The 14,048-nt window shown below is 46.0% G+C and overlaps 1 protein-coding gene and 1 pseudogene across 2 annotated transcripts; both read left to right on the forward strand.

Annotated features, from left to right (window-relative positions):
* The first annotated feature begins 762 nt into the window (after nt 1-762).
* LOC112899868 (serine/threonine-protein kinase D6PKL1) lies at nt 763-4,345 on the forward strand. 2 transcript variants are annotated; one of them, XM_025968512.1, is made up of 4 exons: nt 763-953; nt 1,252-1,317; nt 1,423-2,745; nt 3,326-4,345. In XM_025968512.1, the coding sequence occupies exons 3-4, from the start codon at nt 1,556-1,558 to the stop codon at nt 4,194-4,196; spliced, it is 2,061 nt and encodes a 686-aa protein (XP_025824297.1). In that variant the 5' UTR covers nt 763-953; nt 1,252-1,317; nt 1,423-1,555; the 3' UTR covers nt 4,197-4,345. The 2 variants fall into 2 exon arrangements, with proteins under 2 accessions (XP_025824297.1, XP_025824298.1); XM_025968513.1 differs by having other exon boundaries at nt 778-931.
* A 1,206-nt stretch (nt 4,346-5,551) lies between these two features.
* Nucleotides 5,552-10,110, forward strand: LOC112900794 (annotated as a pseudogene).
* The last annotated feature ends 3,938 nt before the right edge of the window (nt 10,111-14,048 follow it).

Consider the following 14,048-nt stretch of genomic DNA (forward strand, 5'->3'; position numbering starts at 1 on the left):
TTGATCATGTTTCATAAAAAAACTGCAAGCCTAACCTTTGCTGGAAACTAAAGAAAATGCGATACTAAGAGAGAGAAAAATCCATAGATGTTTATGTTCACTTTTTTTTACCTCAGGCGCTTATATTATTAAGATATCACAACAAACACGTTAGTTTCCGAGGGTTGCACGATGTGCCGTGGACCACCCTGCTTACTGCTCACACAGAATAAATATTTTGTGAGTATTATGTATGGATAGTATATAACATCTATTTAAGAAATACGTCATCCCTTCAGTTACAGTTAAGTGACATATTGGGTTATTTTAAGTCAATTATTTAAAATTTGGTTGCATAGTTTATTTCTTATGTGTTGAGTTGTTTATGTATTAAAACATAATACACGTAGATTTGTCTTTAGAGTATACCTTTTCTTTTGAAGCAATGTCTTTAGAGTATACTCATTTTCTTTAGTAAAATGTCACTTATTTTTGTTCAAAAAAATGTCACTTATACTACAACAACTGACAACTGTTTCCTCTTCAACTCAGGTTTTGCTTAATAAAAGAACAACCAAGGACCAAAGTGAACAAAGCTGCGTGATTAGTGAAAGTGAACCAGAGATTAGCGGCTGGAAACACTGCTTTAGGAACGTACTCTAGGCCTGTAGCAAACTATAGCACCCCACGCGTGGCCCCTTTACTGCATTTTCTGCATGTTCCATTAATTTCTAAAGGTGAAACGGGGAAAAAAAAAGGCAAGCGAAACAAATACGCCGCCCCCACCTTCGACTCCAAGCTGAGGCAGAGCTCCACAACAGTTACCACGCCTTTCGCCTTTTCTTTTGTCCTCCACTCCACTTCCCCTCCTCACGAGAGGAGAGAGAGTGCGTGCGAGTGCGGAGCCAAGAACACGGAGCGCCCCGGGATCTCCGCTTCCCCCCGATTCGAGGTGCTTCTTTCTTCCGTTTCGGGTAAGCTTCTTGGGCCGGTGTGGTTCTTGCTTTCTTGGGGATGCGCTGGTTTCCGCTCGTCTTCGTTAGGTTTTTTCCCCCTATGATGTTTGTGTGTGGGAAAGATCTGAATGCGGGTTGGGTGCATTTCCGGGTAGCAAGTGGGACATTCGGGTGTGGTTCTTGCTTCTTGGGATTTTGCCGCGGTGGGGGAGTCGTGGGATTTAAGCAACGTAGGCGTAATTTGGTGGCTTGTTGTTTTCGCAAGAGAGTAATGTCTGATCCGGTGGATTGAACGGCACCTTTTGTGTTTCGACAGGGTGGAGTTCGTCCTACTTCCGGGAGTTGCTTCGCTTGGTGCTGCCCAGAATTAGCGCGGAAGCAGGTTGGATTCTTGGAACTCTTTCGATTGAAGGGAAATTTTGGTTTCCTTCAGCAACTTAATCTTTGTCGTTCTTTTTAAATAATGAAATCTTTGTGCTGTTTGCAGGTGGAGTGCTCTCTGCGCTGAAATCCGCTCACCGGGTGCCAGGAAACAGGCGGTTGGAGAGAATTGCTTGGGAATTCGCCAAGAAGCGACCGAATCTTTGCAGGTGCTTGTGCACTTGTTATGCTGAGACTGAATGGAGGCAGTAGATAAGATTGCCGAGCCCAAAGACCCTTTGGTGCTCACTGCTCGGAAGGTTCAGAGCTTGGAGCCACCGATACCTATAAAGGCGTCGTGGAAAGGGAAGAACTCCCAGCAGCAAGAAGAGAAGGATTTGCCAGCTGATGGTGAGGAGAGCTTCCGGAGCCTGGATTCTTCTGATGAGGGTGGCCGGAGCTCCTTCTCTGGGGCTAGTCACCCTCCAGAGCCTATTGATATGGATATTATGAAGACAGTCTATGTTGCAATTGACGAGGAGAAGTCCGAGCCACCGGTGTGTTTAGTGCGGGGAGTGTCGATGAAGGGGCCTTTCATGGATGACCTCTCGGTCCGTGTCACAGGCACAAAGGCAAATCTGGTGGTAGGCGCCGGCACCGCCGAAGGTTTGGCTGAAGAGAGGAAGGTGTCTAGTTCTGCAGTGGCATCACTGGCCACAGCGCGCTCATCTCAGGCTACCTCTTTGCCTCAGGACTCGGAAGAGAAGGAGTGTGTCTGGGATGCTTCACTCCCTCCCAGTGGCAATGTCAGCCCTCACAGTAGCATTGACAGCATGGGTGTGGTCACTGCCATGAGCACCCTTAACAGCTGTGCAAGCACTTATAAAAGTGAAGCTGTAGCTAGTGAAGGAATGCTTGCTGTGGAGAGAAACTTCGAAGGTGTAAAGAGTGTTCGAGGCGACTTACAAGAAAGTGCAAAAACTAGCATGAGTCGAGCAAGTGATAGCAGTGGTGTTAGTGATGACAGCAGCTGGAGCCATATAACTGGAGGTGCCAGCAAGCCTCACAAGGGGAATGATCCTAGATGGAAAGCAATTCATGCTGTACGAACTCGTGATAGCGTGCTTGGAATGAGCCATTTTAGACTACTCAAGCGTCTTGGTTGTGGTGACATTGGCAGTGTTTACCTCTCAGAATTAAGTGGAACTCGGTGCTACTTTGCAATGAAGGTAATGGACAAGGCATCCTTGGCAAGTAGGAAGAAGTTAAATAGGGCTCAAACTGAAAGGGAAATTCTACAGCTTCTGGACCACCCATTCCTCCCAACCTTGTATACACATTTTGAGACCGACAGGTTCTCTTGTTTGGTGATGGAATTCTGTCCGGGTGGCGATCTGCATACTCTGCGACAGAGACAACCAGGGAAACATTTCTCAGAGTATGCTGCAAGGTAATATATGTTAAGTATGATATATTCTTCAGAGAAATATAACTTGTTTGGAGTACAGTAGATGATTTCTCATGTACGCCTTGTATTACTGAATGCCTATTATCATATTTTATTCACATTCACCTGCAGAAAGAAAATTCTATTCACATTCACCTGTAGAAGGAAAATATTATTCATATCCCAGGATCTTCTTAATCTATTTTAGTAATTTACTAGTAGCTTTACTGACAAAGTGGTTTAGTGTTACCATCCTAGTCTTATTGCGCTTTTTGGAGAATCTAACTTTTCCCAGTTATGCTCTCTCCAAAATTCTCAAATAGAGTCTAATAGCTCTTGAGTGGTGTAGAGAACAAAGTGCACCTAGGAAGGTATCCTTAAATGTTTCCTGAATTACTTTCATGGACTAAAAATTTGTACAGCAGGGCCCATGTCATGAGTAGCATCAATAGAGATATTAGGTCATGCTAGATTCTAGTTTTGTTACATTTGTTTTACAATTCAACAGTTGCCAGTTATGTTGAGTAGCCTATACCTTCTCGTAATTGCAAGCACTAACATGGAGTGCTCTGATTCTTGGCAGGTTTTATGCTGCGGAAGTACTTCTAGCCCTGGAGTATCTACACATGTTGGGTGTTGTGTACAGGGATCTGAAACCAGAAAATGTCCTTGTGCGTGATGATGGGCACATAATGCTTTCAGATTTTGACCTCTCCCTAAGATGTGCAGTCTCACCTACACTCATCAGAACATCAGCTTTTGATTCTGATCCCAGAAGAGCAGGTGGTTCTTTCTGTGTACAACCTGCTTGCATGGAACCTACTTCAGCGTGTATTCAGCCTGCATGCTTCCTTCCCAAATTCTTCGGACAGAAGAGCAAGAAAAAGACTAGAAAGACAAGGTCTGAGTTGGGACAGAATGCTGGCACCCTGCCCGAGCTTGTTGCTGAACCAACGTCCGCTCGGTCAATGTCATTTGTCGGGACTCATGAATACTTGGCACCTGAAATCATCAAAGGCGAAGGCCACGGAAGTGCTGTTGACTGGTGGACCTTCGGCATCTTCCTTCATGAGCTGCTGTACGGTAAAACCCCATTCAAGGGGTCAGGAAACCGTGCCACACTGTTTAACGTGGTTGGTCAGCAGCTGAAATTCCCAGAGTCACCGTCCACAAGCTACGCTAGCAGAGACCTCATCAGGGGTCTCCTGGTCAAGGAACCACAGAACCGCCTAGGAGTGAAGCGGGGAGCGACAGAGATAAAGCAGCACCCCTTCTTCGAAGGCGTGAACTGGGCTCTCATCCGGTGCAGCACTCCACCTGAGGTCCCAAGACCCGTTGAGGCCGAGCTGCCAGTGAAGTATGGTGTGGCCGAGGCAATCGGGAGCAACAGCAAGAGGATAGTTGGCGCGGACGTGAAGTCGGGCGGAAAGTACCTGGACTTTGAGTTCTTTTAGAGTAGGTTCCCAGTGGCTGCTATTGTTTGCTTACTGTTGGTGTATGGTCAGCTTGATGTTGTGTGATTCGATATGGTGGTTTGTGTCTCACCATCGGTGCAAAATTATCAGATCTGAATTGACCAGAATTAGATAGATGTGTTTGCCTACTAAAGTCTCCACATTTTACATTTCTGTAGCGGTAGACATTCTCTAAAGCCCTGAACTACTTGCTCACTGGTGCATTGCAGTAAAAACTGAAACCAGTAGGGCGAAACGTTCTCGTGCTCATACAGATGCAGAAATATGCTGAAGCTGTTGAGAAATGCTTCCTCTTTGCTGCTTGCTTAATGCTTACTATGCTATATGCCTATATTGCTATGCACGCGTTGACCCTTGATGAGTCCCGGCGAGTGTCCCAGAAAACGGTGCTGGGCCTGGCTTATGCGTCCGCCGCCCGTGAGCTTGCCGGCCGGGTTGCGCTTGCTCCTGCCCGTGCCCCGTGACGGTGTGGTCATTCGAGGCGCACACGGGCCGCTGGACCGGACCGCCGGTTCATCAGGGAGGCGGTTCTGGCCTGCCTTGTGGCGGCGCCGGCAGGTAATGCTGCCTCGCCCACCGGCCACCGATTGCATTTACGGAGCACATCACACGCGAGTTGACGTGTTCTCCAACGGGCTTTGCCGATCGGCTGATGTCAGTCATCCGCGACGGGCGGACGCTGGGTTGGTGGCTGCCGTCGTCTCTTCTTGGCTCCGCCTACGAAGTTTTTTTTTTGTGCAAAATGAACGGGCGCAGCGGCGAAAGCAAGACACGAGCAGGTGCATGCCACAGATCGCCGCCGGCGACGTGGTAAACCGCGGTGGAAACAGACGCCATGGATGTGTCCTCTGGGCACGCGGCGCGTGTTCGGCACCAGAGATCAGGACTGCCGAGCGACTGCGGCATCTCCACAAGCGCATCACCTCGTGTCGCGGTGTTAGCTGGCGCTCGTCGCTGGCCAAGCGAGGCCCTCCTCTCCTTCTCCTGAGCCGGCGGACCACCACGGCCTTCGCCCCCCTCCCGGCTTCCGCGCCTCGCGCCGGCGCCAACGAGGAAAAACGCTTCCCCTGCACTCATCTAATCTGAGCCGCAGAAATCGGATCGGACGGATTTCGGGTACACCCGGGCGGCATCTGAAATACCGTCCACCCGCTCGGCATCTGAAATACCGTCCACCCTGGGGCGCCGCCCAGAGACGCCTCCCCCGCTTCATGTCGTGCCTCACCGGAGCGCTGCCGCTGTCCCGCAGTCCCTTGCGCCCCGTGGCTCCCTTGCACTTCCCTCCTCTCGAAGACCTCGCGGCCTGCCCTCACGCGACAAGCACAGCACGAACGATGGCGGCGCCGTCGGACGCGGCCAGGACGATACGGAACGTCGGCGTGGTGTGAGCGTCCAAACCGTCGACGCGGGCAGGCAGTGCCGCCGCGCGCCACCGAGGCCACTGATGGAATGTAGCAGATCACGTAGAAGTTGGAGCTTTTACCAACGTGCGTGTCGAGCGGCCGCCGGCGACGCCGGCTGGGAGTGCTACTCGCTTCCACCCCCACCGATGTCACTGATATTGATGGTGTAGCCTTCAACTCTCGGCGCCTGTCGCCGGAGACAATGAAGGAACCCCTGGAACACCTGAGGACGCACGCGCACACGCGAGAACGCAATGGACCCAGAGTTTTGGTGCCGCAACTAACTAGCTAGGTTTTTTCAATTGATTGATAACAGATTTATGAAAGTGGCTAAACTGTGCCACGACGCTGCGATTCTCACACCTCCACTTCGGCCGCGCCATCCCACGACTCAAAGACCTGATCATCACCTCCACTACACCTAAAACCTGACCAAAACAAAGGAGAGCCATTGCATGAATCCATGCAGAGTGGCCTGTACCTTGACGCGCTCAAAGTGGCTAAGAATGAGCTCCTTTATTCTAACTAAGCCATGCAAACCAACCGAGCCTGGATTATCCAACAGATGGAGCCCATCACGCGGAGTTGCAGCGTTCTACAACGGGCTTGTCCGGCGGTTGAAGTCATCTGCGACGGGCGGAATCGCGGATGCTGGGCTGGTGGCTGCCGCCGTCTCTTCTTGGTCTTGGCTCCGCTGGTCAGCAATAGACTCGCAGCGCGCGCAGCGAAAGTAATAAACGAGCAGGTGCAGGCCATGGATCGTCGACGCCGGCGTACTAAACTGCGCTGGGAACAGACGCCATGGAAGAGTCCTCCGCTGCAGACGCCGCGGGGTCGGCGCCGGAGACCAGGCCCGCCGAATGCCGAGCGCGTGTGGCATCTCCACAGGCACATCCATCACCTAGGGTCGCATCGTTAGCTGGCGCTCTTCGCCGCCCACGTCAGTGACCCACCTCTGCTTCTCTTGAGCCAGCGGACCGCCACGGGTCCCCAGCATCCCAAAGCGATTTTACCGAACGCATGTTCTCAGCACTGACTATCTCAACCGTTCATCCAGCCTCGTGCGTAATCCGGCGTTCCTGTATTCGGTCTGGATTGGGTGTGTATCCGGCGATGGGATGAGAGATCGATTAAAGGCTTAAGATAAAATGCATTTCCATTTGTTTGTTTTTGAGATTTATTAACAGGAAGGAGCTGGTGGAGATCCTGTACGGCTAACTATGACTGAGAGCGGCGATGCTCGCGCGTCAGCCGTTGAAGATAAAACTGGCGCGTCAGCAGTTGAAGATAAGAATACGCAGCAACCTATGCCATGGCAATCTTGGTACACTGCAAGGTTCTTTCTTTCTGAAGTAGAGTTTAGTAGATTTTGAAACAACCTATTGGTAGACTGCAACTGCTGTTACTATTGCTACTGCTACTGGTAGCAGTAAAGTGAAATTTGATTTTTGTACAGTTCACCTGATGGGAGAGAATCGATGCTTGGTCTACTAGGAGCAGCAAGTGATGATTACAGTTTTTATTCTATATTAGGCCATCCAATGCCCCGGCAACTTATGGCTTCTGAAGGTTAAGAAAACTAAATACTGCAGACTTTGTTATACCAAAACCTAGTCTTACAATAATAACTCTTCCTCAGGCAACAAAGCAATGGGGGATGAATGTTTTAATGTAGGGCAGCTTACTTCTGCCCAGTCTGAGTTAGATGCACTTGGGTCAGGTGAAACAGCTTTTTATACAAACAATTTTCTAACACATAAATTTTTTTGTTTGTAACATTATTTCAAGTTTCTACCATTTGATATTTTTTTATCAAATCAGGGAGGTATGGTTCTCTTCAAGGGTTGATTCAGTCTTTTAATTCAGCAAAGTTTGGTGCGTTAACTGATGACATAGATGGGCTTAGTTCACTGCCTGGAGATAAAAATGGCTGCGACCCTACAACGTCGAGTGAGACTAATAATAATTGATTAGAGAATAAAAATGGTGCATTCTTTTTAACTGCAGTCTTCCCAATTCTTGCGCCACTGTGGTTGGTACTTGTTCTAATGAAACAGAAGCAAAAAAAAAAACAACAGTGGCGGAGGCACCGTCAAAGGGAATCACTATAAGTGTTTTATGAGTCATTGTGCTTGACAAATTTCAATTCTCTTGCTATGTAATACCTGCAATTCATGTGTGTGGCATTATGAGTTTGCCTGTGCCTATCTACTGTTCCATATATGCATGCATACCGAAAGCAATATCAAGTAAATTGGTGACAACATATCGCTAGTTAAGTCTAGTCTCATTTACCTTAGTTGAATTACTCACGAGTGCTTTGTGCCATGGGCTTCAAAGCATGTTCCTTGGTTTAATAACTTGTCGTGTATACTTGTAGGAGAACTTTTGGTTCATGTTAACTAACAACTAACAAGCAGTATGTAGAATTTTGGTCTTAATGATTATATTGATTAATATACATCGTTTCAGCTTCTCACAGCTCTTGGTTCCTTTCCCATTTTTACATCATTGCAGTTATGTTGCTTATATAAAAAATGTGTTTTTGGAGAAAAAATATTAAAAAATGTGTCCTTTCTTGTGTATTCCACTCTGATGGTTCTTTTTTCATACCTATGATGTGTTAGGTTTCGAGCAATGGTGATTATAAATCCGGGAAATCCCACTGGCCAATGCCTTAGAGAAGCAAATATAAAAGTAACTTCTGCAATTTTGCTACCATGAAAACTTGGCTCTGCTTGCAGATGAAGTGTACCAGCAGAACATTTATCAAGATGAGCGCCCGTTTGAAACAAGCAAGAAAGGTATTTTGGATTTCTGAAAAATCATGCTTTGTCATGAACTCATGGTTGCAACTTGACCCAAAACTACAGTTTTCATCCGACAATTCTCTAGTATTTGGCGAGCCCACTAAATCTTCCCTTAGCACCACAAACAAACAACTATATTAAGAGCTAGCACACACACGATTCTCTTTCTACTGTGGTACACTAAAAGATTGACGGTCATTTCAAAAACTGTTGCCGACACAGCTTTTCTCAACTTTTTCCAGGTTTCGTTGACATGGGTCCACTACTAAGCAGGGAAGTTCAGCTTGTTTCTTTCCACACTGTGTCCACAGGGTACTGGGGAGAGTGTGGACAATGTGGTGGATACTTTGAAATGACAAATCTTCCCCCAAAGGTAACATGTCTCTGCAGCATTTGTCAGAATTTTTCATTTATCTCAAATGTCCAGAAACATGTTCCTAACTATATAAACTTAATGAATGTATGAAGATTGAAGAGTTGTAACTGAGATATTAGAAAAATTAGAAAATATTGCATTATGCATGCCCAGCTGCAAATACATTAGGAAAATGCACATCATAATTACTTGGCTATGCTGCTGCCTTTTGACTTATTTAATTATAGATACTTTGCAGAATGCAATTTAGCCCAATGGCCCAGAGTCTTCTTTGTCAAACTTTCAGAAACTGTAGAGCAATCGATAGCGTCCACTGAAGTTACATATTTATGCCACCGTGATGAACATTTACAACTATTATCTCTGTGCAGTCTAAACTGTAGAGTAGTGTTGAACAAGCTCTGAAAACGTTTAAACATGGACAGTTAAGATTTTGACTTTAAACAAGCTAGGCGCTTAAATAAGGCTTATGCTAGATTATATTGTACAAAAAGGCAATTCGAAGGTTCGCTTCCTGAATATGATGGTCATGGTCCGATGCTAACCGCTCTTCTGATTTGAGCTTGCAGACAGTAGACGAGATCTACAAGGTTGCATCAATAGCACTGAGTGGTGAGAAGTGGATTTAAGCTACTTTGCTTTACCAAGTTATAAAATGGTTTTGAATAACCCTGGCTTTTACAGATGGGAGTGATGGTTAACCCTCCGAAACCTGGTGACATCTCATAACTGAAGTTTGCTGGTGATATCTCTGCCAAAATGATTCAGAACATGGGGATAAGAAGATGGTGACGGTGAACAAGTTCTGGGGAAATATCGAAATTGGGGTGTAGTTTAAGCAAAATCTATGTTTTATTAGACTTATACATCCTATGTGAACTGTGTTGTTGGAGTATATAATCATCTGTTAGAAAAGCTCAATATGTTCTGTTGGAGTATATAATCATCTTGAATAAATGCATGCTGTTTCTGAACCTTCCTCTGCAAAAGCATTTGGTTGCAGTACGGCCTGGACAGCACCCCGTTCGGCGGCGTCGGGCACAGCGGGTTCGGGCAGTACCACAGCAAGTACTCGTTCGAGATGTTCAGCCACAAGAAGGCGGTGCTCAAGAGGAGCTTCCTCATCGAGTTCATGTTCCGGTACCCGCTGTGGGACGAGAGCAAGATCGGCATGCTCGGGCGCGTCTACCGCTTTGACTACGTCTCGCTCTTCCTCGCGCTGATCGGCCTCAGGAGATGAAGAAAGAAACCCAGCCAGGGGAAGAGGTCGGTGGTGACTGAATAACCGAGCAAACACAAAGTTGCCCTGCCGTTGCTGATTCAAGTGCGTCAGCAGGAACGGTTACTTATGGATCCGTTTATACTGGTTGATTATTGTGTAAATGTGCCCTGTATACGCCAAAGCCTATACATTATCAGTTTATATGTGCCCTTCAGTTATTTCACAAACAGATTTCATAATGGAATGTGCTTTCAGTTTGTGCTTTTCTCATTGACAGCCGCCACGTTTGCCACTTTTACCCGGACCAACTCATGGTGTTCCAAACAAGTTAAAGAGCAGATAGCCATAGTCCATTTGCTTTCAGTTTGTGCTTTTCTCATTGACAGCCGCCACGTTTTGCCACTTTTACCCGGACCAACTCATGGTTAAAGAGCAGATAGCCATAGTCACTGGAAGTTTAGGAATTTTCATTGTCCTACCAGTGCTACTTAAAATTTCCATAATGAAGGTAAACCAACAAAATTTCATTCATAGAAAAGAGAAGGGGAAGTAGAAAAGATTGTACAATGTACACGTTAAGTGATGTACTGAACTCCAAAATGGAGGGTGCACGTTAAGTGCTAATTTATCTTGCAAAACATCTATTTCTACTTGGTGGTGATGTACTGAAATCCAAAATGGAGGGTGCATGTTAAGTGCTAATTTATCTTGCAAAACGTCCATCTCAAAAACAATTTGCACCGACACCAGCATTGCCACTTGCGTTTGGCATGGTCCAGTACAACAATGCCACTTGAATTACCAACTGCGTTGGAGCTAGGCTAAATAAGCAATGATCAAGACAACACTGCCACTTGAATTGCATATTACATTATTGGAGCTAGACTAAATAAGCAAAGATCAACGAGTACAAAACAAAAAGGTATAATTAAACCTAGAGAACACCAACTTCATGAATAGCAACACAAAACGCAAAGAACAAAAGTAAAAAAAAAACCTGCAAATCCCTAAACCACTGGAAGGTCTGACAGCATAGCCTTGGTGGATTGACCTTCTGTCGCTGAAATCAGATAGCTTAAGTAACTTTTGTTGCTGGGATATAAGTGGTGTGCAAGTAACTTGAGTTTTGAGAACTTAACGAACTTTGTGGCATGCAGGTAAATAACAACTCAATAATAAATGACAGTAGTTATTACATGAAAACACTAACTTGGAATTGAAAAATGGCTCACTCATGCTACTAATGTTTTCAGTAAATTTCTACATTCCAATCTGAACATCTCGATTCATTATTCTTGATGCTTTGGAATTATGTGTATTGTCTTCTCCTGTTGAAATTGGAGTTCATTTTCAGCACTACATATCTCAATAAAAAATCTAGAGAAAAAGTTCTGTATAAAAGGTCATGAACAAATAATGATGATTTGTCTATCTAACTAAGTAGGCTAGTAAAACAAAATTATTCTAACCAAGTATTTTGAGAAAGGGGAAACATAGTGCTTCAGTGCTAATTTTGGAATTTCTGATCAATATGTGTGAGATAAAGTTTGATGACGAAATAAGGCGCATCTCTGTTTGTAACTAGAAAATTTCGAAGACCAGTAAAAATCACAAAAGCGGAAATATAGGTTCACAGGCACAACAAAAATTAGTTCGAACAACGAAATGAGTAAGATAGAAAAGGACAATTGTCTAGTAACCCAATTACAGCAATTTTGGGCTTACACAACCCAATTACAGCTAATCTGGGCTTACAAAGTCACCAAAATAAGTGTCAGAAACAGGACCATAGTCTTTTCGCTGTTTATGACTCAGGAGTCTAGAAGACTACCATTAAAATGGATTAAAACTAGTCATCGATAGTCTGAACATAAACGGAAGGTGGGGTTCCTCTGTTATCTTTCAGACCAAACAGTTCATAAAGCAAATAGTGCTTGAACCTGATAAGAATTGCCTGAAAAAAGATTTAAAACATAGAGTTAAAGTTGGAAATATAGAACTTTTTATGGTAATCAAATCAAAACAGAGGTAGATGACCATGTGCTAACGTCGGTAACATGGATGATTGGGTGACCACTGAAGTTTTTGATGCAGTAGAAAGTAAAAAAACCTGTGTCAGGACTACAAAACAGTAGGACATGTGTCAGGACTACAAAACAGTAATACATAAGTGTGATTGAAGTAGTTGGTGCAGGTAATGCTTTGGGAATCAAATTATACATATGGCATGAAAATGATGGAATTGAAACAACAACTTCCTCAAAATCATTGATGCGGTCTCCCACCGGAAAACAGGCAGCTAATAGTAGACTTATGCATCGAGCAAAAGTTTAATAGTACCACGGTGTGCCATCAACACTGAAGATTCCTCCTTGCTGCTTGATGATGGATCAATTATGTATACAGAATGCTCTCTTAAATCAAAAGCATAACACCACCATGACCCACGAGAATGGATAGGTACAAAAATCTAGATTTTGATAGAAGAAATAGTATATATAAATGAGGAATAAAGGCTAGATTATGAATCGGAATAAAGGCTAGATTATGACGAAAATGAGGACAATTAAAAGTACACATACCGGGCAAGTAAGAAATCGACGACTAGGATTACAGCTAGTACCGGATCTACGGATAAAAGCATCTCTTCTGCAGCCACACTGAAGAACAAGAAGATGTGTAGGGTCGCACATTTCCGAGAGGTGGGGGAGCGCTGCACACGTCCATAGAGCAGAATGGACGGTGTGCATAACCGCGTTGCATCTGAGGAGGAAGAATTGAAGGATCTTCTAACAATTCATCCGATCTGAACTGTCGAAGTCGGATTAAACTTATCTCGAGTACTAAGGGGCGGACGGTATTTCAAATAACGTGCCCGGGCGCAAAGAAAAGCCTCCGCCGCTTCCTGTGGTACCTTGCCGGATTGCAGCCGCTGTCCGGCAGTCCCTTGCGCCCCGTGGCTCTCTTCCTCTTTCTCTCGAAGGCCACGCGGCCTGCCCTCTCGCGAAAAGCACGGCACGGATGATGGCGGTGCCGTCGGACGCGGCGAGGACGATATGGAACGTCGGCGTGGCCTGAGCGACCGAGCCATCGACGCGGGTAGGCAGTGCCGCCGCGCGGCACCGAGTCCACTGACGGAATTGACTGGATCACGCAGAAGTTGCAGTTTTTACCAACGTACGTGCCGAGCGGCCGCCGGCCGGTCTATGGCGGCTGCCAGCGGCTCCCGGCTTGGCTCCACAAACTCGTCTTGTCAGTTGTCAACCTAGAAATTTACGATAACGCTGAGATCGGAAACATCAGCCGCCTTGATTTTTTTAGAGGGAATAGTTTCATTCCATTAAACCATGGACACAGCGAGATCACTGGCCAACAAAACCTCTATGCCGTCCGGCTGATCCTCCCAGAATTGGTTGGAACCCGCGGGGCACTTGCAACCATAACCAGCTAAAGCGTGAGCTACTTGATTACAAATTCTATAACAATGGTTACACGAGAAGGAAGTAAAACAAGAAGCAGCCGTTTCTTTGATTTCGTGGATCAATCTTCCCACTGCTGAGAGCCTGAAGCTGTCATTCGCGAGTGCAAATTTTATCAGAAGTGCATCTGTCTCCAGAATAATCCTCATAGCATGTTAGATTTAACTGTACTTTTACAAAAAAAATCGCTTTTGAATCCTCATAGCATGTTAGATTTCGCATTTGAACTTGCTCCTCCAATTCATCTGATCTGAGCCGCAGGACTCGGATCGGACGGCTCTCGGGTATCCAAAGGTACCGTCCACCCGGTCGGTATCTGAAACAATGTCCACCCTGGGGCCCCAAGAAACGCCGCCCTTGCTTCGTGTCGCGCGTCGCCGGAGCGCCACCGCCGCCCGACCGTCCCGCCGCCGCCTCGCGTGCGTGCATATCGACTAAGTGCCACTGCCACGTATCTGTGCCTGTCGAGGAGGTAGGTGACAGAATGGTGAGAACTGGACTAGCTGCAGAGATAGAAGACGCATGGCGAGAGCGAAACGAT

This window comes from Panicum hallii, chromosome 7 (genome assembly GCF_002211085.1).
Source record: "Panicum hallii strain FIL2 chromosome 7, PHallii_v3.1, whole genome shotgun sequence".
NCBI lineage: Eukaryota > Viridiplantae > Streptophyta > Magnoliopsida > Poales > Poaceae > Panicum > Panicum hallii.